This window comes from Mesoplodon densirostris, chromosome 12 (genome assembly GCF_025265405.1).
Source record: "Mesoplodon densirostris isolate mMesDen1 chromosome 12, mMesDen1 primary haplotype, whole genome shotgun sequence".
NCBI lineage: Eukaryota > Metazoa > Chordata > Mammalia > Artiodactyla > Ziphiidae > Mesoplodon > Mesoplodon densirostris.
The window spans coordinates 81,067,895-81,094,735 of NC_082672.1; the positions used below are offsets into that span (position 1 = coordinate 81,067,895).

The 26,841-nt window shown below is 35.7% G+C and overlaps 1 protein-coding gene across 50 annotated transcripts in view; it reads left to right on the forward strand.

The window, feature by feature from the left end:
- RIMS1 (regulating synaptic membrane exocytosis 1) overlaps window positions 1–26,841 on the forward strand; it is a 480,747-nt gene that overhangs the window by 316,822 nt on the left and 137,084 nt on the right. For 15 of the 50 annotated variants that reach the window (XM_060114421.1, XM_060114428.1, XM_060114422.1 and 12 more), the window contains 11 exons: window positions 986–1,109; window positions 4,424–4,470; window positions 6,319–6,431; window positions 8,255–8,385; window positions 8,989–9,160; window positions 9,285–9,438; window positions 10,574–10,645; window positions 15,095–15,251; window positions 15,980–16,105; window positions 17,722–17,784; window positions 22,608–22,697. In XM_060114421.1, coding sequence (XP_059970404.1) covers window positions 986–1,109; window positions 4,424–4,470; window positions 6,319–6,431; window positions 8,255–8,385; window positions 8,989–9,160; window positions 9,285–9,438; window positions 10,574–10,645; window positions 15,095–15,251; window positions 15,980–16,105; window positions 17,722–17,784; window positions 22,608–22,697 — 1,249 coding nt within the window. Of the gene's footprint in view, window positions 1–985; window positions 1,110–4,423; window positions 4,471–6,318; window positions 6,432–8,254; window positions 8,386–8,988; window positions 9,161–9,284; window positions 9,439–10,573; window positions 10,646–15,094; window positions 15,252–15,979; window positions 16,106–17,721; window positions 17,785–21,386; window positions 21,465–22,062; window positions 22,156–22,607; window positions 22,698–26,841 lie in introns of all 50 variants that reach the window. The other 35 variants (XM_060114430.1, XM_060114457.1, XM_060114423.1 and 32 more) reach the window with 11 other exon arrangements.

Consider the following 26,841-nt stretch of genomic DNA (forward strand, 5'->3'; position numbering starts at 1 on the left):
AACTAAGACACTCCAAAGTATCACTGAGGCTGGGATATTTCAGCTGAGCCTCCGTTGTCACTTGAAGGATACTGGGCGGAGGCATTTGAGACCTAAAACTGCTCTAAATATTTATGAAAATAAATAATTTTTCCCAGATGGTCTTTGGTGAAAACTCTAGTTAACATAACAGGTTGTTTGCCTGTGTATTTTCACGTCGTAGTACTCTCCTTGATGACTCTTCAGTTATCTAACAACCTAATAAGCACTATAGTTTTATTACTTTAAACATATTTTTTAATTTTACTTTAATGCTCACAATATGTATTATGTATAGAATGTGTGTGTTATGAACATCTGGAAGTGGGTTAACTGTCATGCAACAGTTTTACATCTGCTTGCTTTGTAACTTGCCATATAGCTCCTTGCGTTGTTACCCTCTGGGTGTGAATTCAAATCCTTTCATGCATTTTTATTCTGTTGTGCATCTGGAAAAGGCAATGGAGCATGACTTATAGTTGGAAAATTCATGCTAACAAATGTTAATTGCTATTTCTACTAAAAGTAAAGCAGGATTTATGCAGCGTTTAATAATCTTTCATGTATAGAGCCGCCTACATTTATTATATGGAGGGCATGCTGCTAATTATTATTTTTTAATGTTTCCAAATGAGCTGTGCTAATTCCATCCCATAGCATGAGATGATTTTTATATGATTTCTGGTATTTCTCAAAAGATAAAGGTAGTTTGTATTGTGCTGTTTCCAGTGACCAGTAATATTCTATTGGGGAAAGAAAAAGGAAAAAAAAAGAAGAAGAAAAAAGTGTCTAGAAGAACCATTTAGCTGCAATTATATGGCAATCAATTTGCTTTCAAGAGCAGAGCCTAGACAATTAAATTATTTGTATATGTTTTGCATTTCTTTGTTAAAAAAAAAACAAGAAAAGATAAGAAAAATAAACAGAATATATAAGGTAAAAAAATACCCTTTTTTTTAAATTCAAGGGGATGAAGTTCTAGAATGGAATGGTAAACCCCTGCCGGGAGCTACAAATGAAGAAGTTTACAACATTATTTTAGAATCAAAATCAGAACCTCAAGTTGAAATTATTGTTTCAAGGCCTATTGGGTAAGGCTAAAAAAACTTACTTCTTAAGTTTAGTAAATTACATGTATTAGCAGGGTTTTTAAAAGAAGTTTATACATTCATACAGTACATGTTAACATGGATAGTTTTTTCTTCAAATATGGGCATACATTTTAGATTTTTTAAATCTCTTAATTTTTAAACTTGAATACTGAATTTTCTTCACTACATTTTAGAAGCTCCACAATTTAACAATTTTAGTATCAAAAAGTATTGATATGTATTTTTCAGAAGTGGACTATAAAGTAAAAATATTTTATTTTAAAGGTAGAACTATTTATTTTTATTAATTCTAAATTATTATAGTATTTCCTTAAAGGGAGTCACTAACAAACTCATCTTCTTGTGATATTTAAAATAGTAATCATTTCATACGTCTACATGAACTTTTTATTATTCTACTAAGAATGGAATATTTTTTCTATATCTTTACCCTTGGGTAGTTCCAAATTTTATTTAAAATTAAGCAAGTTTGAAATATTTAAACATTTTAATTGGCCATAATAATTGGTATGATATTTTTGAAACTCCAGTATTCAGCATAATTTAATTTAATAATTTAACAACCAATGGGATATTTTCTCTATCTGTGTATAGAGTTCCCATATTGGTAGATTTTCTTAACAAATCCACAGAGTCCAGAACATTCATTTTGCCTGTCTGTAATTTTTTGGAAGGCATTTTCAACTGTCTCATTATAGTTGGCTTAATGTTTGAGTATATTTTTGGAAATTATTCCCTTTTTTGTATTCTCTAAAATATTATAGAGCCATTAATTCAAGACTTTTTATGCTGGGAGAGTAGTAACCTTAAATTTTTGTTGTTCTCATGGATATATGTCAATGCAAAACATACCAGAAAATATAATTATCCTAATTCTCAAAAAACTGAAAGTGTATGATCATATATTCCAAAGAAAAATATATATACAAAACTATAAAATAAAGGCAAACTTATAATCAATTTTAAATGGTGATTATTAAGAGTGAATACTGAAGGCATTTGCAGAAGTATTATACATTTCCATGCAGATTTATTTAAAATAGTGACACTATATAATTTATGCTAGTTTTACATGACGTGTTTTAGTGCTGAGGTAAATATGAGGCTGGAAAAGAGGTAAGTAAATTGGAAAATGAATCAAAAGTATAAAAAACCAAAATTTAAAATCAAGCATTGTGCACATTGCCAAATACTTTCAAATATATAGTGGTTTTAAAAGTAATCAGCTAGAACACCATTGATTCATGATGACTTAAAAATAAAAAAACTAACAGACAATTAAAGTGGACTGGAATAACCTTTTTATTATATTTACTATTGTGCGAAATTAATTTTAAAAGTATTATTTGCATAGCCACACCTAAACTGTCATGGACTGTGGAATTCAGAGGAATATGGGAATATGAAGCTTATATTTAAATAAAAATCAAATCTGGCATCAACTTTCCAGTTAATAGGAAAATGATTAAAATCTTGGAAGAATAATTCTAGCTATATTTAATAATTATGTTTAATGTAGTTGTGTAATTAATTTAAAGCAGAAAGCAGATATTTAATCATAGTTTTGTGGGATAGAGATTCCAAGAAGCATTCCAGTTGTAATTTACATGCACATTGACCAGCATGGTCCAACAGACATCAGCCGTACTGAGGTACTGCCCACTTTTGCCAACCTACCTTTATGCTTATAATTGTTATTAAAACTATTTTACCACCTTGTTTGTGAGCAGAACAATATAAGAACGTTTGTGTAAATGCCAAGTGGACATTTATGCATTAAAATATTACTGAAGCAATTAACATTAAATATATTTTAATTCAAAATCACTTAAAAAAACTTTTTTACGACTTCTCCACAATTCTTTCACAGACACATAAAATTCAAATCTTGTATCTGGTTTTGGAGTTCCAAATTTAATTTTCAAAACTGACTTTGAGGCTGATTTTCAAAGAAGTTGTACCATCTAAAAAAATATCGTTTCTAGATTTTTAAGAATTGAATTTTATTTGCCTCGATGAATTCAGGAGAAGGTAGCAGAAGATAAATAGTTGGTTCTTGTGTCTTAGGTATTGCAAATTAGTCTAATTATTACATAAAATGTATATTTCATACGAATTATTAGTTGTACATAAATATACAATGAAATGTATTTATAAAATACACAGCACAGGGTGAATTGTCATTTGTAAGAAGTATAAATTGTAGGTGGTTAGGAGAGTTACTTTGCACAAAAAAGTGAAAATGAAGAGTCAGGAAAATCAAGCAGAAAATGAGTTTTGTTTCAATTCTCCCCGAAAGTGCAAAGAAAATCAAAGTGAAGTTAGTTCACAAGGTAAGTGGTTAGAAATTCTTAAATAATATTCTGATAATTTTATTGGGACTAGCTAACTCCAGTCTGCTTTAATTTGTCTGTTAATATTTGCATATTGTTAATCTCCTTAAATTGATTCTAAAATATCTTTGAAAACAGAGGTTAAATAGTTTAATACAGTATCATTTCCAAACTAAGCTGGTCTAGGGTTCTAAGCCCACAGTGGATAATGGGTGAAGCTGAGGTCATGTTAAATATTTATTCAGAAAAATTTGTGAGTGTGTCAGGAGTGAGTGTTCTCACAAGTCACTTTCTAATCATCTAGTAAATGGCCATATATTTAGCTAACTTCAGCATAGAAATATGAATCTCTGAATAGGGTTATATATGTGCATATTAATTATATATTCACATATATAAAATATTTTGGCTTTTCTGTTGCAAGCTTGAACCATTTTTAATTTCCAAAGCAATCCATCCTTTTCATTTTTTAACTTTGCCCATGATATTCACCATATTATTTTATTATCAAGAGATGTTTCCCTCCCTTTCATTCAGTAAACTCTTTCAGATGTGTTTGTAAAGCATATTACTGATTTGTAAGATATGTGTCATTTTGATTTTCTAGAATTGAAATAAAATATTGCCTTTGACATTTTTTATTTCCAAAACGTGCTGTTTTGGTAGTAAAAATATTGTGGCTATTTTAGCCACAATATTATTCTGATTGTTGTCATGTTAAAGTGTTTTGCTATTAAATGTATAAAAACTTATTTTTCCTGCAGTTTTTTTTTTTTGTGTGTGTGTGGTGTTTGACATTCATGCACATTAGAAATTGCCTTTATGGTAATTCCCGTCCATTTCCACACCTGTAAAGACCCAGAAGGGTTTTCCACACCACTGAGATAAAGTGTGGCTGTGATTGCCTCAGACAGGGTGGCTTAAGCTAATGGGATTTTCACCATACCCTGTTTCTTTTAGTGACATTCCACGGATTCCTGAGAGCTCCCATCCTCCACTGGAGTCCAGTGAGTATAAGATTTCCTGTCTCCTTTAGTTATTTGATGTAAATGAGTTGGCAATTATGGCAGTCACGGGAAACCCCAAGGAGTTCTGCTTTAAGATTTTTCTCTTTCTGCTCTGTGTGTGTGTGTGTGTGTGTGTCTATCAAAAGTTCAAAAGTCTTTATTGGCAATAACCTTCTGCATCATAGCAGTCAGGATGCACAGAGCAAAATTAATATACCAGTAACAGTTCTATTTGCTGTACATGAAAATGCATTGTGATACTGGATTATTCAGGTTGATTGGAAATTGGCTCAATGTCATGAGCAGTGAAGGAAACAGGCACATACATAATTTTAATACAACATAACAGTGTCAGATATGATCATGGAAGTGAGTGGGTGGAGTAGAGGGGAATTTCAGTGGAGATAAAGGGCCAGGGGACTGTGGGTAGAGGCTTGAGTTATCTACATGGGCATTAAAGGGACTGCAGATAAAAGAAGATGATGATGTGTGTGATGATGTTTCCAAAGACAATGTGGAAGTGACTCACGTGTTTACTTTGCATTGGATGGGCGTTAAATTGATTATACTTGGGCTTGCTTATCAAATGTTATTATGTAATCCAGCTTATAGGAATAGAAAATACAAGGTGATTTAAGGGGAAAACAAGTGCTGGTTATAAGAAGGTAGAAAATATATGGATGGGATAAGCAAGGAAGTGGAGATTAGGTTAGTAAATCAAATGCATAGCATCATATTCTGCATACCTGTTAGACATGAGCCCAGATTTGGTTTTGAGTTTTCTAATATAAAGAGTGAAATGGAACCAATTGCATAATTTATAGTGTTGATGTTACTTAAAAAGAAAAAAACTGGTATATTAGAAACATACTGACTATTAGAAGCAACAGTGTCATTGTACTGAGACCCAAGAAGAAAATTATCCTAAGAATACTTCATGAAAAAGACATAGTAACAAAGAATTTTATAGCACTGTTTCGTCTAGTTAAAAGTCTTCAGAAGGTACAGAATGACTCTGATTTAATTTAAATGTAAGTTGCATGTATGGAAAAAATGTAGATGACATATGCTTGGGAAATGGTCCATAAATGGTCAATAAAGCTGAATTTTGAATAGCTGTAGGTTCAAGGTTATACTTGCTGGAGTAATAGCATTCTACAGACGTCCATATTGCTGGTTGTGAACACTTTATCAGTGACCCGAGAAGAGAGGACTTTCATTTAAAACGGGGGAGAAGAGCCTCACTGAGGGGCTGAGTGGGGAGCCAGCCTCCCTCCTCCACGCATGAATCACAGACGGCATCCTGAGACAGGAGATTGGTCTGTAAGATCAAAATCAAAAGAGATGTAAATCGTATTTTAAAACAGTGATGAATTCTATCTAGGCTTAGACACAGCTTATAAATTATATGATATGTGCGTTCATTTTAATGTCAGTGAGGACAGTTCATAATAGATGATCCTAAGATAATTAACACAACGGGTACCATCTTTCTTATCACTGATAGCATGAAACCTTTAACTGTATGCGAGGCTGTACAAGAGCATACACAGGCCAATACCCTCTAGAAACGCAGAAAGTCAATACTTACAGAGTGGAGCAAATAAATACAGTATTTGATTATATCACTTTAAATACCTTTAAAATAGACAATTAACCAAAGAAAGCACGATGATAACTTTCTAGGACTATCCCATTGAAAGTAGGTCCTACTCTTATGGATGCCATTGAATTATGGTTTTATACCAGTAACAGATGCATTTAGCATTTCATGAAAAATATGTATTCTCCACACATAGGTTACAAATATGTTACTAAAAAGTACTTGATTCTTTTTTCTCATTTTAGGTTCTAGTTCCTTTGAATCTCAGAAGATGGAAAGGCCTTCCATTTCTGTAATTTCTCCAACAAGCCCTGGAGCTCTCAAAGATGCACCACAAGTCTTACCAGGACAACTTTCTGTATGTGTCTTTGGTACATGTTGGAGACCATTAGTATAAGCTCCCTGTTCTGAGTCTGTCTTTAAAATGTGTGGCTTTCTTTGAAGGCTGTGATACAGTCAGTCATTTAACAGCATAATCTACTTCATCCATTTTCATTAATTTATTATTAGATTGTTCTTTTACTCATATATCTGGAAATATTGATTGAATGCCTACAGTGTGCCAGATATTCTGAACAGTAAGTGATAAATGATAACATAAAATAATGAAGTATCAGTAGTTGGTTAGATGTAATAAACCTAGAGAGTCATGTTCTGTTCACTTAACAACCTCATGAGGCTGGATCTTGAGAAACTTAAATTTAAGATTTTTTTTAACTTCTTAAGACATTTGATGAAACTCTTCATTGCTGATATTAGTGTGAAAAAGCTACAGTTTTCTTCATGGTTGTTTTATATGTGATCTGGGAAAAGCTGGAGTAAAGAAAACATGGCTAATTATTAGGAAAAGCTACATTTCTTCAGATTATGGCAGAATACAGGACATTTGTATTAATAACTAAAAGAAAATCTTGCTTCACATTGTTCTATAAATAGTTGATCATTTGCTACTTTGGTAATGTGTGAATTTGTATAGTCTGTTTTTGCTGCTCTTCTCTTAGTTTTAATTAAACAAAGAAGATAACTGTAAGTTTGCTATGATTTTTGAAACCCTTCCTGGTTTTAGCTTCTGTTTTTAGTAGGTTAAAGATCTCTGTCTAGTCCCTGTGCTATTTTACCTGCCCTGCCGTCTTTTTTATTTCAGTGTGTGTGGGAATCTCTCATACACTCCACCTATTTCAGGTTTATGAAAAACGCACCTCTGGTATTAATTAGGAACAGAGGTGTGGACTGATACAGATCCGGGTTTGAATTCTTAGCCTACCCCTTACCACTCCCATGTTAAATTAGCTTCTTTTGTTCTAATGACTCTTAAATGTATTCTGATCTATACCTATTAAACAACTCATGATCATAGTTCTTATTTAACCATAAGCCCCAAACTAACTTCTAAATTTAAAAAAAAATTAAAGTTAACATTGTCCCCTGCCAGCACAAATACTGCACTGACTGCAGTAGGAGTTTGCAGGTAATATTTCAGTGTGCCATTTTCCTGGATTTTGTTATTGAGGCATCTTGTATCTTAGGAGAAATACCATTTGACCTTCGCTTGGTTTAAAGGCATTTATGCATTGCACATTCCTTTGTTCCTTTCCCCTTCTCTCATGAAAATTTATCTGTAATAGGTTAATTATAAAAATTAAAGAAGAAAAAATACCAGAAAACAGCAGTATCTGGTGTACAGAGGCATACAGTAAATGCGTTTCCTGATGTCTTCCAAGTTACTTGCATATATTTTTCCCAACATCAAACATTTTATATCAACTACAGTTGGCACTGCAGAATGCATTTAGTCATGCTGTAATCATTATTAAGATATGTATAATCACCAAACACTTGCATTTAACATTTAAAAACAAGGAAAATTATTTCAATATCCCCCCTTCCCTTAGTCTTTTCTAAAAATTTTATCATTAGTTTTATTCCATCGCATGATATAAGACACTATAAATCAACACTGCAGGCCTGCCTCTGGTAAGTCACACTTAAAATGCGTGAAAAGTCAAGTTCTAAAGTGGTTATGCTTTCAAGTTGGTATTCTTTGCAGAAATAATATCTAAAATTCAGTTGTATTTTGCAATTTGAAATTTCCTTTTTCAAAAATAATTTTAGTATTTTTTTGTGAAATTATAATACCTCATGATTTTTACAAATGCTAATTTCTTTCTCCATTGCTCTTAGGTGAAGCTGTGGTATGACAAAGTGGGCCACCAGCTGATTGTAAATGTTCTGCAAGCAACAGATCTACCCCCAAGAGTAGATGGGCGTCCCAGGAATCCCTATGTAAAAATGTATTTTCTTCCAGATAGAAGGTATGGAATAATTTTAGAAAAAGTATGCAAAAATCTTTGCTAATTAGAAAAAAGTAGAATTTCCTCTCTTGGGATACAGTTTCATATGTTTTAAAGCTTTGTCGAGGTAGAATTGACATACCAAAAATTCCACATACCTTATATATATATATATATATATATATATATATATATATATATTTTGATGAATTTGCACATATGCATACACCTGTGATATAGCTTTAAAATGTAATAGATACTTCTCTATGAGGGAATAAACTATATTATCCCTAAAAAAATTCCCTCAAGCCTTGTGTTTCTTTAATCTGCCAATTTGAAAATTGTCCATTACCTTGTCGCCACATCTATTAGTCTTTGACAGCCACATCATTTAGAATGTACCTTTGTGTATGCGTTTCTATAATTTCTATAATCGTAACTACTGCCTACATTGTAGTTAAAGCTAGAATCTTATTAAACTCGATAGTCTTTTCAGTCTTGTATATTAAAAGTTATGAATTAAAGAGAGTAAACATCCCAAGAGCAGCACTGCATGTAACTACAGTAGGTGGCAGCATATACTTGCGTTTGCTTTTTCACTGACAATACATACTTATTTTTCAGTGATAAAAGTAAAAGGCGAACCAAAACAGTAAAGAAAGTACTGGAACCAAAATGGAACCAGACTTTTGTGTATTCACATGTGCATCGTAGAGATTTCAGAGAACGGATGTTGGAAATAACCGTGTGGGACCAGCCCAGGGTGCAAGAAGAGGAGAGTGAATTCCTTGGAGAGGTGAGGGGTGTTGTGAAGATCTGGGTCAGGCACCTCACGAGGCTTCTGTGATGTGCATTATTATGGCTGCTTTTATTATATTTGGGGAACGGCGCTTGATCTAACCCGAGAGCTGCCCTTTCAGATCCTCATAGAGTTGGAGACGGCGCTTCTAGATGATGAGCCGCATTGGTATAAACTTCAGACTCATGATGAATCCTCACTACCTCTGCCTCAGCCATCACCTTTCATGCCACGGCGACACGTCCATGGGGAGAGCGCCAGCAAAAAGCTGCAAAGTACGTTAAGGCTCTTTTCAGTTACCAGAAGTAATTGTGTCGTTATGATCGAAGCCGAGATGAACATTCAAGGTGTTTTTTCAAATGTGCATTAGAGATCGAAATATTGAAAAATCAGTCATCTATATAAAGAGACTTGGCAAAACCATTTTCTGCATTTTCCCAATGAAAGTAATATATACAATATAGTGGAGTAATTCCACAGCTGAAAGCTTAAAAATTCTCAAATATAATTCTTTGCCCAGTCCTGATGGAGTTGTTCATTGGTTGACTGACGGGGTAATTTTTGTCATTATTGGTGGGTTGCTACATAGAACATCTTAATAACAGTATAATTCCTGGATATTTTTAGTATTATTATTTGTAAGAAACAATTTTTCAAAAGCATTGTAAAGTTTGTTTGCTGTTGTTCATCTGGTGATTGGGGAAAGCATATTTTTTTCTGTACTTATTAATTTGTGAATTAATGACAAAATCTCTTACTGAACAGATGAAATTTAGAAGGCTCGTTTTGGTAATCTGGAACCAAATTGTTTTCCTCATATAATTAAATACTTCATGTTAGTGCTTCTCTGATCAATCATTTCCTCAAAATTAATGTTTCATGCAGTATGATGGCTAATTTTGAGGGCTAAACATAAATATTTTATAAAGGGCCCTGATGCCCTTTCAATAATATGAACTCAGTAGAGTTCCTGCCAAGAAAGTTCTCTGTGAACCTTTCCACTCAGCTCCATCCTCCCTGAACTGCAGAGGAGGGCGCATAATTGGGTAGAAAACAGTATACACTGTGCTATAGACCTTAATTAAAAATAATTTGAAGAGTCAAAATACTCTTCTATGAAGTCCCCTTCCTTCTATGTGTCTTCAGTGATTATAAGGATGCTGAGAGTATGTTATCCTTGGATAACAAATATTTTTTTAAACATCAGCTCTGCATTAACTTTGTAGTATATATATGTATAACTGAATCACTTTGCTGTACACCTGAGACATTGTAAATCAACTCTACTTCACCAAAAGTGAAAGTATTTAGTAATAATGTAATTAGCTTTAAAATAAAATGTGACCATGTCCTCTACATTTCCTGACCCGAGCGGACACAGAGGTATCTGTTTGCCTTCTTGTCATGCAGGGTCCCAGCGAATCAGTGACAGTGACATATCAGACTATGAGGTTGATGATGCCATTGGAGTGGTCCCTCCAGGTGCGTGGGGGAACGTGGCTGGCTTCACTGTGCTTCCGTGCTTGCTTTCCTGCCAGTTTCCAGACTTCCTTGGGTCCCATATTGGAGATTTAGAGCACGGAGAAGTCTGGATTATACTATTCCATGGTGACTTGTCTTCCAAATTATTAAGAAAGTTTGAGGTGGACTAGTAAATACTCATTAACGTCCCCACTTAAATTAGTCAGGGTCGCCCTTAGAAGCTAATGAAGTTCCAATCATCATTTCACAATGCTCTGAGCAGAAGTGAAAATATGACTTTTGAAAGGATAGAGTTAATTTTTAATAAAAATTCCATTCTCCTGTGTTTATACTGTATGTCTATGACTTTGCTTCCTCCGTTTCTGAAAATAATGTAGCCTTCCATGGAATATACTGAGACAGGTGCATGGCAGGGTTTAAAATTGCATGTGGCATGGCTTAGCTTTTAACGCTTTTGTGAAATGCTCAGCACTGATTATACCTAGAATGTGTCTGTATGTTTTAAAATAAGGGAATGCTTTAGAAAGATTCAATATTCGTTTGAAGTCAATGTCTTTTTGTCATTGTATAAATTAGTAAAATCTTTGTGACACTGTGCAGTTCAAATCTATGTTTCTCATCTGAGTCTAGTCAGAAAGTGAGTCAAACCAAGTTGTGAAGACGTATTTTCTTGGCACTAATCCTGTTCCCTTTATTTACTAATGAAGAGTAGGGAGATATTCAAATCAGAAGACATTAAAGAGAAAATCTTGGGGTGTATAAATATGAGTTCTTAAAGACATTTCTTTGGGACAGTATTGACAGATGTTCCCTTAATTTACATAATTTCTCAGGTGGGGATGCACTTAATTTGAGGGCAATGATTTTGGTAAAGTCAATAGACATTACGAAGACTAGTGACCGAGGTCGCGATTTAGAGAGATACATACGACTTCATTAAAACTGGGAGAAAATTATGGAGAGTTCCCTAAAATTAGGCTTCATCTGCTCCATGAAACTCAGAGAAAATATTGTCTTTGATCACTGTATGAAAGTAGCAGGTATCTTAAAAAAAATAAATCTGGTTCTGTGCATATCTGTGTACTTAGATATTACTCCTTGATATCAGACCATCAGGGAGAGTTTGAAATAATAGTGGGCAATTGTGGATAACTGTTCATGTTTTGCTTTCTGAGTTTGTTGATTTATAAAAGGATCAGAATAATTAGGCACACTCTACCCAGAAACTTTCACACAGACTTTAATAGAATATTGTCTTTATGGAATTAAAAGGGGGAAGGTAGTTGTCCATGGTACCCGTTGGCATATTTACATAGAATTCAGATGATTCCTCGTAGGAAAGGGGTCTTGTCAAAAAACCTTTCTAACAAGAATCCTGGCTGTTAATTCGTCTTAATGTTGTCACTTCTAACTCATCTAAATAGAATTTACTTCTGTGGGTGGTTCTCACAGGCTATTCACCTAAAATTTCACATTTTTATGATGAGGCCGTATAGCGAATGAATGAATGAATGAATGAATGGCTAATTCAACAAATACTTACAAAAACGATGAGTTTCTTCTTTTCCCTGAGAGACCACATGGGTAACAGCCAAAATGGGAAGTATAGGACCAACTGCAGTGGTTTAGTGTTTGCAACCACCAAAGAACACTGAATTCTAGATATATCTATAATCCATCCTGATATAAACATATGATTATATATGTTTATATCAGGGATTATCCTTTTGCCATAGAGAAGCAGTGTCTGAATTGTCATTTCAAATGATATCCATTTTTATTTAGCATTTAGAATGTAACGAGGCAAACTTTTAATAGAATATAACTAATAAATTAAATAAGCCAATCAGTAATATTTTATGTTCCAGAGATTTCTACATAAATTAATAAAGGAAATAATGGAATTTACTTATATTTTAGGGGTGCTCTTCAGTGATTCAAAATGTATATATGGTAGCTTCTAAAGATATATATGTGTGGCAAATACAGTATAGCAAGGCACACAGTAATAAACAATACATTTTAAATGAAGAGGAAAGATAGTAAAATAAGGGCACGAAGCTAAAATAAAGTGAGGGGATAAGCTAATAAACAAGTGTGTTGATACATTGCCAGATATTCTAAGAGGCTGATTACAGATTTCCTAGTGTCCGGTATAGAGAGAAATTTGTTCACGCGTGGATGCCAGGTAGTTCTACATGTGTTTAACACACTCAGTGAAGCTTCTGGTTACGTTTGCTGAAGAAGCTGGAAAGTGTCATTTAGATGTTCTACCGCAGCTGGGCCTTGAACTTCCTAATACCTGGCTTCTCTAGGACCACAGGGTTCTATGTTCTCGTTTGATGTATTACCACCTTTAAGCAGTTGAGACCTCCAGAGCTACATCTTACTACCTTTATAGCTATCATAGCCTTATTGTTACTTAGAATAAGTAATTTCAGCTGCTTAAGAAGAATAAAAATAACCACACATGGAATGCCCTCATCTGAGGCCAGGCATCTGGCAACCTCAACTTTCAGACCATTACTGCAAGTTCAGAAAATGAAAAAAAACAACAAAAACAACCCAATAACTTTGAACTAACGGAAACATTGAAGTGAGCATAAAATAGCAGTTCCTTCTTACCTTTTTTCTGAAGGCAGAGTGCATGTTGTCAACAGTAGACTAAACATAGTATAAAAAATGAATTATTATAAAAAGCAGGGAAAGGTCTATGAATGCATATTAGGATAGGATAAAAAAAACATTAATCTCTATGTAAATACAAAGAATCCAAGAAAAAAATTAATTATACCCTTTTACAGAAGATGCCTAAAGTCTCTAAAAGTTACTTCAGAATAATTAATTATTCCAAATCTAAAAGTTCCATTTATATACCTTGACTATTCATTGAAATCTTGAAATAGTGCTCCCAATTCAATACTGACCTTCCATAATTATAATATAATTGATACCAAATGTTTTCAAATGATACCAATTGGTAATTTAAAATGTTTTAAGTAATTCAGACTTTGGATTAATTATCTTTAAAACAGCCACCATTATTTTTTAATATTGAACTATGAAATAAATTCACTACATGTAAATTTAGTTGGTATCGTTCTAGACTTAATATTACAATTTGTATGTCTGAACAACAAGGAAACTTTCTACATGAAATTCAAAATAGTACCTGAATTGCTCTTATTTTTGTCATAAAATGAAATTATAAATTATACCACTTATGTTTATATTATTTAGTCCTTTACCGATGTTTTTAGAGAGTAACAAAATGGCTGAGCTTCTTTGGTGTCAACATTGTCAAATTGGCCTTTACGTAATGTTTAGAGACCTTCCGTATATTCCAAGCTTAGTCAAAAGATTATACAATCACAACAAATAAACTGCTGGGGAATTTAGTCTGCCTTTAATAATAATGTTACATGGCATATTTTAAAAATAATGTGAGAGTTGTCAAGTAAATAAATGAGCAGCAGTTCAAGCTACCTTGTTAGACTTAATGTTTTCATTAATGATTGTGTACATTTCTTGTAGTTGTAAATATCATTATTTTTCCTTTGGCCACATAATTTTTTATTTTCCTTCCAATAATAGCAACAATAACCTTGTGAAAACATTTAATTAAACTGTTACTATGGTTTGCTGTTTTATCTTAACTAAATCAGAGGTCATAGAAACCTTTTGGTTTCAAGGGAGAATGACTTTTAGAATTTAATTTTAATTTTAAGTAACTGTATTAAAAACTTAATTATGTTAGGTTACTAACACATTTGTGGAATAGTTTCAGATGTCTGGGGTAGATTTGATAATTGTTTCTTTCAGAGGGTTGATTTGTTCTGCATTATTGCCATAGTCAGCTCCACCCATACCCTATTTTCATTTGAAAATTGCAGTATTATCTGTGGTCCTCAAAATTCACAATCAGTATTTGTTATAGTGAAGACCTGCTGCTCTTCTTTGTCAATTAAAATTGGTACGGTAGCATCTTTATTTTCTTATTAGCGAAGCCATCTGAAATCCAACTAACATAATTTATCCTTTGGCAGAAAAATTCCAATAACATTCGAAAAGACACTAAATTTCTAAGCATTGACCTGTATATGAGTAACAGTTCACTGTCAAGTGCCTCATTTGTGTTGCTAAAAAAATCACTCACTCATTCCGTAAACTAGTATCCCAACTCATCCTGATGTCTTAGGCATCAGCTGTCATTTTTGTCATCAGTATCTCCATGGTAACCTTTGAGCCAAACTGTACCCGGTCCTCATGCATGTGTATGTTACACTCTGTACCTATACTTAGTAGTTTTGACGATAAGGCTGGTAATACTGACTGCATGGCATTTATCTTCATAGGTCAATGGCCGCTTCCCATATCATTTGATGTCTCCATATTGGCACTGACACTATAGAAGAATACTGACTCTTTCTTTGTGTATACTCTTGCCAGTAGGTTATAGGTCTAGTGCTAGAGAAAGCAAACCTTCAACATTAACTGTGCCAGAGCAGCAGAGAACAACGCATCACCGCTCACGGTCAGTGTCTCCGCATCGTGGTGATGACCAGGGGAGGCCGCGTTCCCGTTTACCAAATGTGCCATTACAGAGGTAGGCTTCGAGACGAGCTTAGCATCCTTTACGGTACTCTTTATTATAATACAGTACAAACTGCCACAAGACTCTAACAGAAATGAAATAATGGTTTGGTCAATCAAGTTATTTTTTTCAGAATCCTTGGTAGGCAAAATGCCTTTTTCTTTATTACCCAGCCTATGCAGCATTCTGTTCTCTAATCTCAGGTAATCTCCCAGGGAGTGGAAGAAGTCAATGTTGCCAGCACAGTTTTTGAATAACTGTCTTGTATTCTGTTTGCTAGTTAAATTTCTCCTGTTGGGAGAAATTGTATGGTAATAAATTAGACCTGTGCAGAGAAGTGGCACAAATGATAAGGTTGAGGTGGAATGCATTTTTAAGAAATTTGGGATTGTCTCTTTGAAGCACTTTAAATGTTTGGAAAAGCATATAAAATGGAAGTTATATTGTGATGTATTTCATCTCACCCTGAAATACACTTCTGAAATTTTCACTAAGTATGCAGATGAAAATTGTGGTCCTTTTTTGATGGAAGTAAACAAAGGAGGTTGGAGAAATACAGCACAGGCAAAGCCATGGTAGAGAATAAATACCTTTAAAACATGGACTTGGTGATGAGGCCAGCACTTTTCAAGCCGTGTCAGTTATTTGCCAATTACCGTCCATTCTTTCCTGTTAGTCTGTCAGCCTGTTTGGGGAAGGTGGTACATTGTGATGCATCTAAATTTTTGCAATCATTTCAGGAGTTTAGATGAAATTCATCCAACAAGAAGGTCACGTTCTCCAACCAGACACCACGATGTGTCCTGCAGCCCAGTTGGTCACAGACCCGGAGATATAGACAGTCAGTGTCTATCAGAACAAGACAGGTATTCGTCCACATTATGATCTCAACACTGTATGTCTTCTTTGCTCTGTTTTCGTCTATGATAGGTATCTTGGTATAGTACAAAAGACAGGAAAAGTATTTCATCATTCAAAACTGAACTTCTCCCAAGGAATGACTCTTAAGATATTCTAATAGAAATGCAACTCTGGGAAATATTTGACTAATATTATATTGTCATAAAAGGTGCATTTAAAAAAGAAATCAGAATTTATGTTTAGCCAGTTCTAAATGTACAGTTTGTTGTTGACTTAGATACTAACCTAAATTATAGAAGGGAGTCTACATAAGCAATTTTCAAATATTTTAGTTTTTGTGGGCTGCAGTCTTTGGGATATTATTTATGTAATTATAAAGTTATGTTTTTTCTGCAATAAAAAGTTTTTGGGTACAGGCCATCTGAAAGACAGTTACTATTGCAGAGTTTCTGTGAAAACTTCAGCAGTCATATTTTTTAGTACACCTACTTCTCATAAAATGTAGCTACCTAAAATGTCTATAAAGTACAAAATATTGAAATGGATTCTTTCTTCTGTGGATGTGTACTTAGGCTTAGTTCTGCATTTGTTTGATGTTATGACTCCATGGTTCTACATGCCCGCGGACTTTCTCCTCAGACCAACGCCCTTCCTGTAAGATGGGCCTGACCACAAGCCCAGGATCTGTTTTGGGTTGTTAGAATCCCCAGCTGGTTGAATCGTGTCTTCTGGCTTTTTGAAGTGTAGAAACTTTTAGGGAAGAGTAGGGAATGAGGTTGGTACACAATGATTGATTTTTGCTGTGTAGTCAAGGACACAGAGCTCAAGGAGAGCCTCTTAGCTCCCTAACTGTCACCCTGCTGGAGCCATGACCTTCAGGAGATGAGGTTGTGGTACTTACTGGGACAGAGCATTGCTCGGAGGAGGGGGTCCCCGCTGCTCAGGTGGAGTGGAGTCAGGTGAGGGTCCCTTTGTTGACATTCACTGGGGCCACCATGAATTTAGGTGAGGAGGGGGGAAAAGAAGGACTTCTGGACCAGGGCATTCAATAGAGTGAAATTAATTTGAGTGTAGAAAAAGTATCAGTTTTAAGATAAAACATTCCTAATCAAGTATGTTCTTAGTTGGTAAAGGAGAAACAGAATAAGTGATGTTGCATTTTACAGGCTGTAAGAGCCAAGAAAACTGTCATGCTTTGAGTTGCTAAAAAGAAATTTTAAAATTTAGGGTTCCCATTAGTATCAGAAAAGCCAGATTTATAGGGCTTTTAAAAGTTGTTAAAATACCTAAGTGTCTAGAATTGGAAACAGATTTCTATGTCTTATTTGGGGAAGGTTCAGTTTAGTTTAGTTTTGCCTTGATACTCTGTGAAATCGCTTTGAAATACAATAGCAAATCAGCAACAGCTAGGACTTCGACCGTAATGTTTGTACTTTATTGTTGAAAATTTAAAAAGTACTGTGATGTTTATTTTTGTTTAACCTCTCAAGCAAATATGCTAGTGTAGACAATCTGGTTTCTTCCCTTTTCGTGTTGTCATCGGCATACCATTGGCATAACCCATGTCATTTAATGCCTCATAACTTATCTGTTTCACTCACCACCCATCCTGTCTGTGCAGTGAGCTTCTCATGCTTCCCAGAGCAAAACGAGGACGAAGTGCAGAATGCCTACACACCACCAGGTAAATACAGGAATTTGGTGACGGTAACTGTGTGTGATGACTCTTTCCATTCTACTCTGCTTCCGTCTCGCCCTTAGCGGTATTATTACGAATACGTGAAATTAATTTCCCCAGTGTTCAAAATTGGTTTTGTTTTATATGGAGGTTGTGGAAAAGGTTCCAAATATATTTGAATTCTGATCCAGGCAGACTGCTTTTCTATCAAAATATTTGAAATCCAGAGGCTGTGAGCCTCTGTGGAACTGTTTACACATTTCCAAAACCGAGGAACCGATTTCTGCAATTAAAATTCTATAACCTCGCTGTGAGCCCCACCACACACACACACACACACACACACACACACACCCATCTAGACACAAGAGGTCTGATCTGCTGTGCATGGCAGTGTTACTGTTTCCATGATTATAAGTTCACTTTGTTTTAGCCTTTTTTAATTTTTATGTTTTGATTCTACTGTTGTTTTCTTTCTGTTGGCTTTTAATAAGATCTTTACCACTTCATTTTTAAGAGCTGAGCTTCAGTTTCCTTCTTGATAAAGAGTGCAGATATATGACCTGTTAACTTCTAAGCCCTCCCTTCCTTCATACACTCACCAGGTCAGAAATGCTACACTACCAACTTTCCCATAGAGACATGTAACGGTATAAAGCCTCCTTAAAGATGAGAAGAAGAGGGGATACGTTATTGTCGTCTAAATTGGAGCTGAGAACCTAGCACTTTATTTTCATCTCATTACATCTTGGATCTCATATCCCAAATAAGTCCTTTTACAGATTACTCAAAGAATATAGTCTGTGCATATTTATCCTCAATGTGAAGTTAATGGAAGGTACAGAAATAATAACTAGGTGAGACAAATGAACCAACACACAGATAAACTCTTTCAAATATTATGGCCAATAAAAAGTAAATAGGAGAGAGAAGGAAAGAGCTGTACCCGGAAAACCTGCGACGCAAACACAAATGCAGCTTTATTGTGTCTGTGGACCTAGGCTTCCACTCAGGAATGGAACATGATCTCCCGAATGAGAACTTTTTACATGAATTAAACTCTCCTAGTCATAACTACTGCCCTGTGTGGAGTGCCACAGGGAAAAATGAGGGATGTTAGTTCTGTGTGCAAACTGGAGAAATAATGTAAAATCCTAACTATTGTAAAAATCAGCTCAATTCTTTATAATTCGAAAGCCTCCAGCCTTACTTTGGTTGTCCTGACAAATAGTTTAATAGGAATGATTGCTTTTCAGATTCAGAAAATTTTCTCATAGTCCCGTTGGGGTGACTACAACTATAAAACACAAACAAAACAAAGCTTTCATATTTATTGGGCACCTGGTGTGTGCTTGGCCCCCAACGTGTGGGTATTTTTAACACATTCACACCAATAAGCTAAACAGAATCACTAAATATATTGTTTTTCTTTCCATTACATCCCACTTTCAAAGGTAAAATAACAGGATAGGCACAATAGAATAAGCTAGTAGTTTCATCATTTTGTAAAATCTTATCTTCAGAATACGTATCATATTCACTTACGACTTTTAAGAATAAAACCTGTGGATTTACTACTTTCCAGTAAACAAGGAAAATAACATTCATTGAGTACCAAGCCCAGTGGTGATTATTTAATGAATTTTATCTCAATGTCCTGACAATAGTTGTATCATATGAACATTATTACCCTCATTTCACAGATCAGGAAAGATGCTAAGAAAGTTTTATTTGACATGTAACAGAGCAAGGATTCAAAATCAGGTCTATTTGAAGTTTTCCACTGAACTAGTTTTTCCAAAAATGTGTTCCGAGGAGTTGGTTCCACATGAAGTTCAGCCAATTTAAGAGTCTGTGAGTCAAACATATTTCAGAAACTTTGCAAATTAAAGCCACTCCCTGGAGAGTTTATACGCACAGCATATCAAAGTCACATACTACAAATTCTGTCTCATATTGTTTAATTCATCCCCCCCATTGTTATCAGTATCAAATGCGTTTTCCATAAAACCTTTCCTGAGACAGTCATGTTGTACAGAAAATGCTGTGGCTTCCTTACTGTGTCCTAGACCCTTTGTGCCTGTTACTTTACTTAATCCTCACAGCATCCCTGTTAAAGACTGTTATTTCCTCCATGATATAGATGTAGAAAAAGGCTTGATGACTTGAATCATCCAGGTTCACAGCCAATAAATGGCAAAGCCAATGTGGACCTTCAAACTAAAAACTGTGGCCACTTTTCATTCTATTTCCATTCTCTGCTGACCCCTGTTAGAGTGTACCCCCCCCAAAAAAAATTCACTTTTGAACCAATTGCTTGGAAATGTTGTATAGCAACTTGTTACTAAAGACAGTTGCCTAAGGTTTAGGAGTTGAAAAGAAGATTCTGTCTGTGAAGCAGGCTGAACCCTTTGCTTCAGTAAAAGTGTCCTCAATCTGTGCTCGAATGTGGTACTTTAATACATTTTAAACCACAGCTTTAAAAGATTTCCTGAATCAACCATTAGTATAAACATGCATAAACCCATGGGGGTGTTTGATATTTATTATGTCCTCAGCAAATGTTTATTCTATTCCTCATTTTATCATACTTTAATTAAAGTAAGCCAAAATGGACAATAGATTCTCATTATTGACAGTTAAATTTTGTAGAAACATTATTAAATTACCAAGACATTCATTGACAGGACCAAGTTTACCCTTGGTGATATAGACAGTTCAGAAGTCCTTGTAGGTTTTAAAGGAATTCAGTTGGTGTTGGGCCTTGTTTCTGCCAAATCAGAATTCATATTCTGGTTGCAGCTAATACCCATCCCACCCAATTTCTGGTGATAAATGTTACCTGCTGTTGGGTTTGTATCCAGAAGGTGACAAATGGAAAGGATTGCCCACTGCAGTCACCTCTTTTTTTTTTTTTTTTTTTTTGTGGTACGCGTGCCTCTCACTGCTGTGGCCTCTCCCGTTGCGGAGCACAGGCTCCGGACACACAGGCTCACCAGCCATGGCTCACGGGCCCAGCCGCTCCGCGGCATGTGGGATCTTCCCGGACCGGGGCATGAACCCGTGTCCCCTGCATCGGCAGGCGGACTCTCAACCACTGCACCACCAGGGAAGCCCTGCAGTCACCTCTTGATCTTCCTTTACTGCCTTCAGTACTGTGACCAGGCTTGTCCCTGCAATGCTGGTCAGCATTTTGCTTGTTATTAGACTATTAACTTTTAGTCATATTAATTCCCAAATTTCATAAATTATTTGATTAGTACTTTTAGCTATGAGTTATTTCCATAGAAGCAGGTATAATATTAAACAGGGATTAAATAGTAAGTTTCATGTTGGTTACTTCATAGAGTGTAGTTCTCAAATCTTTTTCAAATTAAGGCTTTTAAACTATAATTTAAGTCTTCATCTTAATTATGAAGACATGTCTATGATTCCATATTTAACAGTTCTTTTCCTACCTTCAAGTAATTATTGTGGTTTTTCTGAGAAAAATAAAAGATCCATCTGTGTTTGTAGCTATCTAGGTCTCCTACTTTTTTCAGATCCTGATAAAATTCGCTTCATATGTATTTTTCTGTTTCCTGCGTGTCTGCGTACCCATGTTCCAGACATCTTGTTAGGCACTATAAAACATTACCACCCAAGATGCCCTTGTTAGAGAACTGTTCTCGCTGGAATATTTACAGGTAAGAGTCATAACAGTGAGTCTCAGTTATAAATTAATCCCTAATCCCTCACCAACTAAAAATAGCAAATTTACTTTCTAATAAAGCATTAGCATCTCCTCTTAAAATTAATTATATACAGAGAAAACTCATGATATCTAAAAATAGCTTTTAGGGGGAAAACGGGGAGGGATAAATTGGGAGATTGGGATTGACACACACACTCTACTACATATAAAATAGGTAGCTAATAAGAATCTCCTGTATAGCACAGGGAACTCTGCTCATTACTTTTTAATTATATGGGAATAGAATCTAAAAAAGAGTGGCCATATGCGTATGTATAACTGATTCATTTTGCTGTACAGCAGAAACTAACACAACAGTGTAAATCAACTATAGTCCAATAAAAACTAATTTAAAAATATAATAAAAAATAAAAATAGCTTTAATTATAAAACCTATGCTAGAATATTTCTCTAAATGAAATCTACTTACTCAAATATCAGATTTCTAGTCGTTGTCTTCTTTGTCATTTATTTGTTGTTTTACTTGTTGATTTCAATTATGAGAATTGATTTTATATTATTTTATTTTTGGACGATTTTACTCTGTGGAGCTCAATTCTGCCTGCACATACTAAAACCAAACCCCTTCACCATGAATGCTTTCACTCGAGAGCACTGAGGTTTACTGATGAGATTCTGGTTAGGTAAGGACGTTTGGACGTCATACCGTCCACCTCCCCTGTCTAGTGTTTGAACCAAAATAGCTGAGTTGTAAAATTTTCCTCCTCTGCTGTCCTTCATTTTGTTTTGGTGTGGCATCTGTCCTTGGTAATGAAGTGTTAGGCATTTTGTTTCAGTGCTTTCTGTATCCAGTTTTTTCATAAGTAGGTGTGACTTAGCCTCATTTTTTTCAGTCTGAGACCCTTTAAAAAAATTATGCAAAGCAATTCAAGCATAATCTTTGTTTAGTGTCATTTTCTAAACAAAACTGTGCACGGCCATCCTGTCAGCGCTCACACCCTTATGAACCGACTCGCAGTGATTCTGCACTTTGTGTAAAGGGGACAGGACTCGATGCTTTCCTCTCTAACTGGTCTTCCTCTCTCTGTTTTCTCTGTCTTTCTCCTCCACCCTGGATGCAATGCACTGGCACTAGTGACCTGCAGCCCTCCCTTGACAGGGCGAGGAGTGCTAGTACCAACTGCTTGAGACCAGATGCTAGTTTGCATTCACCAGAACGAGAAAGGTATAAAGACTTTCTTAATTTCCTGTCATTTTGTACAGTCATTTTTTTTCCCTATCACTTTGTTTTGTGTCATTGAGTCTCACAGCTTAGTCATCCACATTCACTTGCCAACTGTCTGCATTTCCCCTCCCTTCCGTACATGCCTGTGTAGAGATGTGTGTATGTGGTGGAGCCAGAAGGAGCACATACACATATTTCCGTGAATGCTGTTGCAAATGGCGTGACGTGATTTGTAACTGCTTCTCGCTGCTGCTTTTCCCCTTTTGTTGCTGTTCAGTGGTTTTCTTTACACCTACTCAGGGATCCTTCAGTACGCTGATATGGTTGTGAGGGGCAGTGAGTTATCTGAAGGGGAATATCACTTTCCTAGTACTTCCGCTGATAAATAGTATTTATAGGTTCAACTACAATCTTCCATAAACGCAAAGCAAGAATCTTATTTAGATAGAATACTTCCCTTGTACATCTATATTCATTTTTTTAAATCAACTTGCTCGTTGATATAGATCGTTTTGCCTTAAATTATGTTTCAACCAAAAATAGTATGTTTATCATAGATTTCCTCATGCCTTACAAAAATAAAGGCACGTTATAGACACACATACGAAATTTTGCTTAACACTTTAAATTGATTAATAAATAATTCTGACGTTAATTCAATGATCATGTACTACGCTGTCTCCTAATTGTGAGCCAGCTAATTTTTCCATTGTGGTGGAACTTTCTATTCCAGTAAACTTGGTTATAATTGATAGTCTTGGTTATAAATGTTATCTCTTTTCAATTAGAAGTCATTCACCGGAAATTTGCATACTACCTCTTCACAAATCCTGAAGAAAAATGTTTAGTTGTGTTAATGTAACCCACCTTTCCTCTTCTTCAGAGGCTGCTTAAAGCTTTCCTTTAGCAATCTTTCTAGTCTGATTCTACTCATTTATTTATGAGATGTTTATTTCTGGAATTTAATGATTGGTACAGGTAGACATGTTCATTTTTTAGTATCTTCATAAGATTCTACTAAAAAAATCTACTTTTTAATTTTGTATTCTTTTGTATTTGCAAAATTTGTAATAGAAAACAATGGAATCTAACTTTTTGTATTTCTCTACATTTGTAGAAGAAATTTTAGTTGAAATGGGCTCTTCTTTAGTTGAATGGGCTCTTCTAAAGTCACAATTGAAATTGTTTCATTATTCTCATTTGTTGTATGTTACCCCCCCAAAATATATACAGGAGTAGCAAGATAAAATATTTTTATATTTTTTTACTTATTATTATTTCCTTATATGTTTCTGGTTAGTGTTAAAACAAGGGTAGAATGAAGTCAGCGGAATCTTCTGACTACAGCAATACCCTAACATCTTAAATGTCATCTATATTGGTTCTGTCTAATAGAAATACAGTTTGAGCCACATGCATAATTTTAATTTTCTGCTTGCCATATTAAAATATGAAATTAACTTTAATAATTTAGTATATATCTGAAATATTATCATTTTAACATATAATCAATTAAAAACTGTTAGTGGGATATTTTGCATTCCTTTTTTCACAGTGCTCCTTGGCCACCTGTGGCTACTACATTGGACAGTACAGTTTTATTCTGTTGCTGAAGCCTGTCGAGCACATGTTTTCTTGTTGCTCTGAAGCCAGAGAATTCACAGATCCATGTACTGGTGAATTTTATCTCTGATAATACCCTTAGAACAGGCCAACCTGTAGGCAAATAATCTGGCCACGATTCTTTTACAGGTCATGGTGAAGCCTGAGTGCACTCACTTATGATACATACTTTTGATAGAAGAAGAGAAAATATGATTGAAACCTACATTCACTCTATCTATTGAGTAAAAAATAAATTTCCCCTTGAAAACAAATGAAAGGGGCCTGGAATTGGTATTACTAATGTTCTTTAACTTATTGGGGTCAGTTTGTTGTCAAGCAGAAAATAAAGTGAGATGAGTTCTCATCAGGAAATTTACAGATGCTGTAGGTGTGTCTTGGTGTGGAGGATGCCGTCCTTCTGTGCACAGACCTCTGAGCAGCTTCGAGACAGGACAGAGCAGGACCAGAAGTGGGGGCTTTGTGCTCTTTGGAAGATGAACCTGTAAGTCCCCAGACAGGACGTGAGGAGAGTAGGAACTGGGGAAGCTTTGAGGGTTTTCCAGGTGACTTAGTTCTTGTGACTGACCAGAGAGCTGATCAATGCCTGACATATACATAGTGGATAAGATATTATAGAAAAGTTGTTAAAGACATAACTTCATATTCTTGAGATGGTGACATATCAATATTTCCACAGCCTTGTAACCTACCGAGGTCAAACAATTTGCTGATTCTAAACCATCTTGATGAACATGTGTATGCTGTTATACCTACTTAATGCCCTTGTCTGGAGTATCTTCACTAACTCTGAAAGCAAAGGAAGTTCTGTGTTAGTACAAAGGATGAAATTGTTAAAGCAGACTCAGTACCCCACACCACACTTTACTGATGATTCCAAGATAAAGGAGCACCAGGCACAGTTAGCATGTTCTTTTCCTGAAGGACCCCAAAACCATCAGGCCAACCTTTTCTCCCTTAGGAGGATGGTTTGGCCCAGGTTAACAGATGAATTTTGAGACAGGCACGTGGAAACACTGTTTGCAAAGGAAGTAATTTCTGTGTTTGAGCATCTCCATTATATAATATATTCTGTTGATTACACAACTAGCAAAAATACATGGGGGTTACCCCGCTGCCCCATCCAGTCATGACCCGTAAGTCAGGAAATTTGGGGTTCATTTACAGTGAAAGATCTAGAAAGACTAGTTGTAGCCTGCTGAAGACATTGAAGAGATAAGGACTCTCTTTTATTTTTTCTCTAGCAAATACCACTGCATGCTTACAAGGAGGTCTGGTCAAGGTCACTGTACTCTCCTTCATCTGTGTCAAGGTCAGCTTGATGTCATCGGTTCCCCCTTGTTCCCTGCTCCGGAAGGAGTGAGTTACAGACCTGCTGTTAACCTTTCCTTTCCCGGGTTTTACAACAGAATATTGCTTATGTGTTCAGAAACACCGATTTCTAGAGCCACTGGAGAATGATTCCTTTCCTCAGATGTTTTATCTTCTTCCTTGACCTTTTCCAGAAATCTAACCTCTCCTTTCTTCAGCATCCTCTACAAATTCCCTAACACCTCTGTGCTAAGGCAGTCTCCTTTACAGGCTGCTTTACCTCCCTGTCTCCCCCTCAGCCTTCCTCTTTTGCCCCACCCATCCCATCCCTGACATTATATGTCTATCAATCAAAAGTTTCCACACTGGGACGTCCCTGGTTGCTCAGTGGTTAAGAATCTGCCTGCCAATGCAGGGGACACGGGTTCGAACCATGGTCTGGGAGGATCCCACATACCGCGGAGCAACTAAGCCCGTGCACCACAACTACTGAACCCTCGAACCACAACTAATGAGCCCACGTGCCTAGAGCCCGTGCTCCGCAACAAGAGAAGCCACCACAATGAGAAGCCCGCGTACTGCAACGAAGAGTAGCCCCCGCTCGACACAACTAGAGAAAGCCTGCACGCAGCAACGAAGACCCAACGCAGCCAAAAATAAATAAACTTAAAAAAAAAGTTTCCACACTAATACATATGGAGACAAGACTGCACTGTAACTGGTCATGCCAGACCCTCCCCTGCAAACCAGGCCTACATTTCTCGGTGGTTGGTAGACCCTGTGTGCATCAAAAGTCTACATCAAATGCACTGTCTCCCTCACATCCTCTGCCAGCAAAATGCTTTTTCTTTCGAAATGTCCCTCTACTTTGGCAACTTTGACATATAACCATCCACATAATCTGGAAATACTTCTGCTCCTTCGTCTCATTTGATGAGACAAGAAGTCCTATCGGTTCTCCTTCGAGAATCTCCAAGACAGACCCACCCCCCTCATTATACTATAGCCCATCCCCACTTCCGGTGCCATTCTTGCCCCGTTAATTTCTCATAAGCTCTATTAATCGTTCTGTTCCTTTTTGTCTCAAGTCTTTTTCCCATTAAAATTGAAATACCCTTTTTCCTTTGTTGTCTGCCTAAAAATTATCCTCATTCTTCAAAACAGGAGGTCAAATAACCATGTCGACTCTAAAACTTCTCTTAACCCCTCC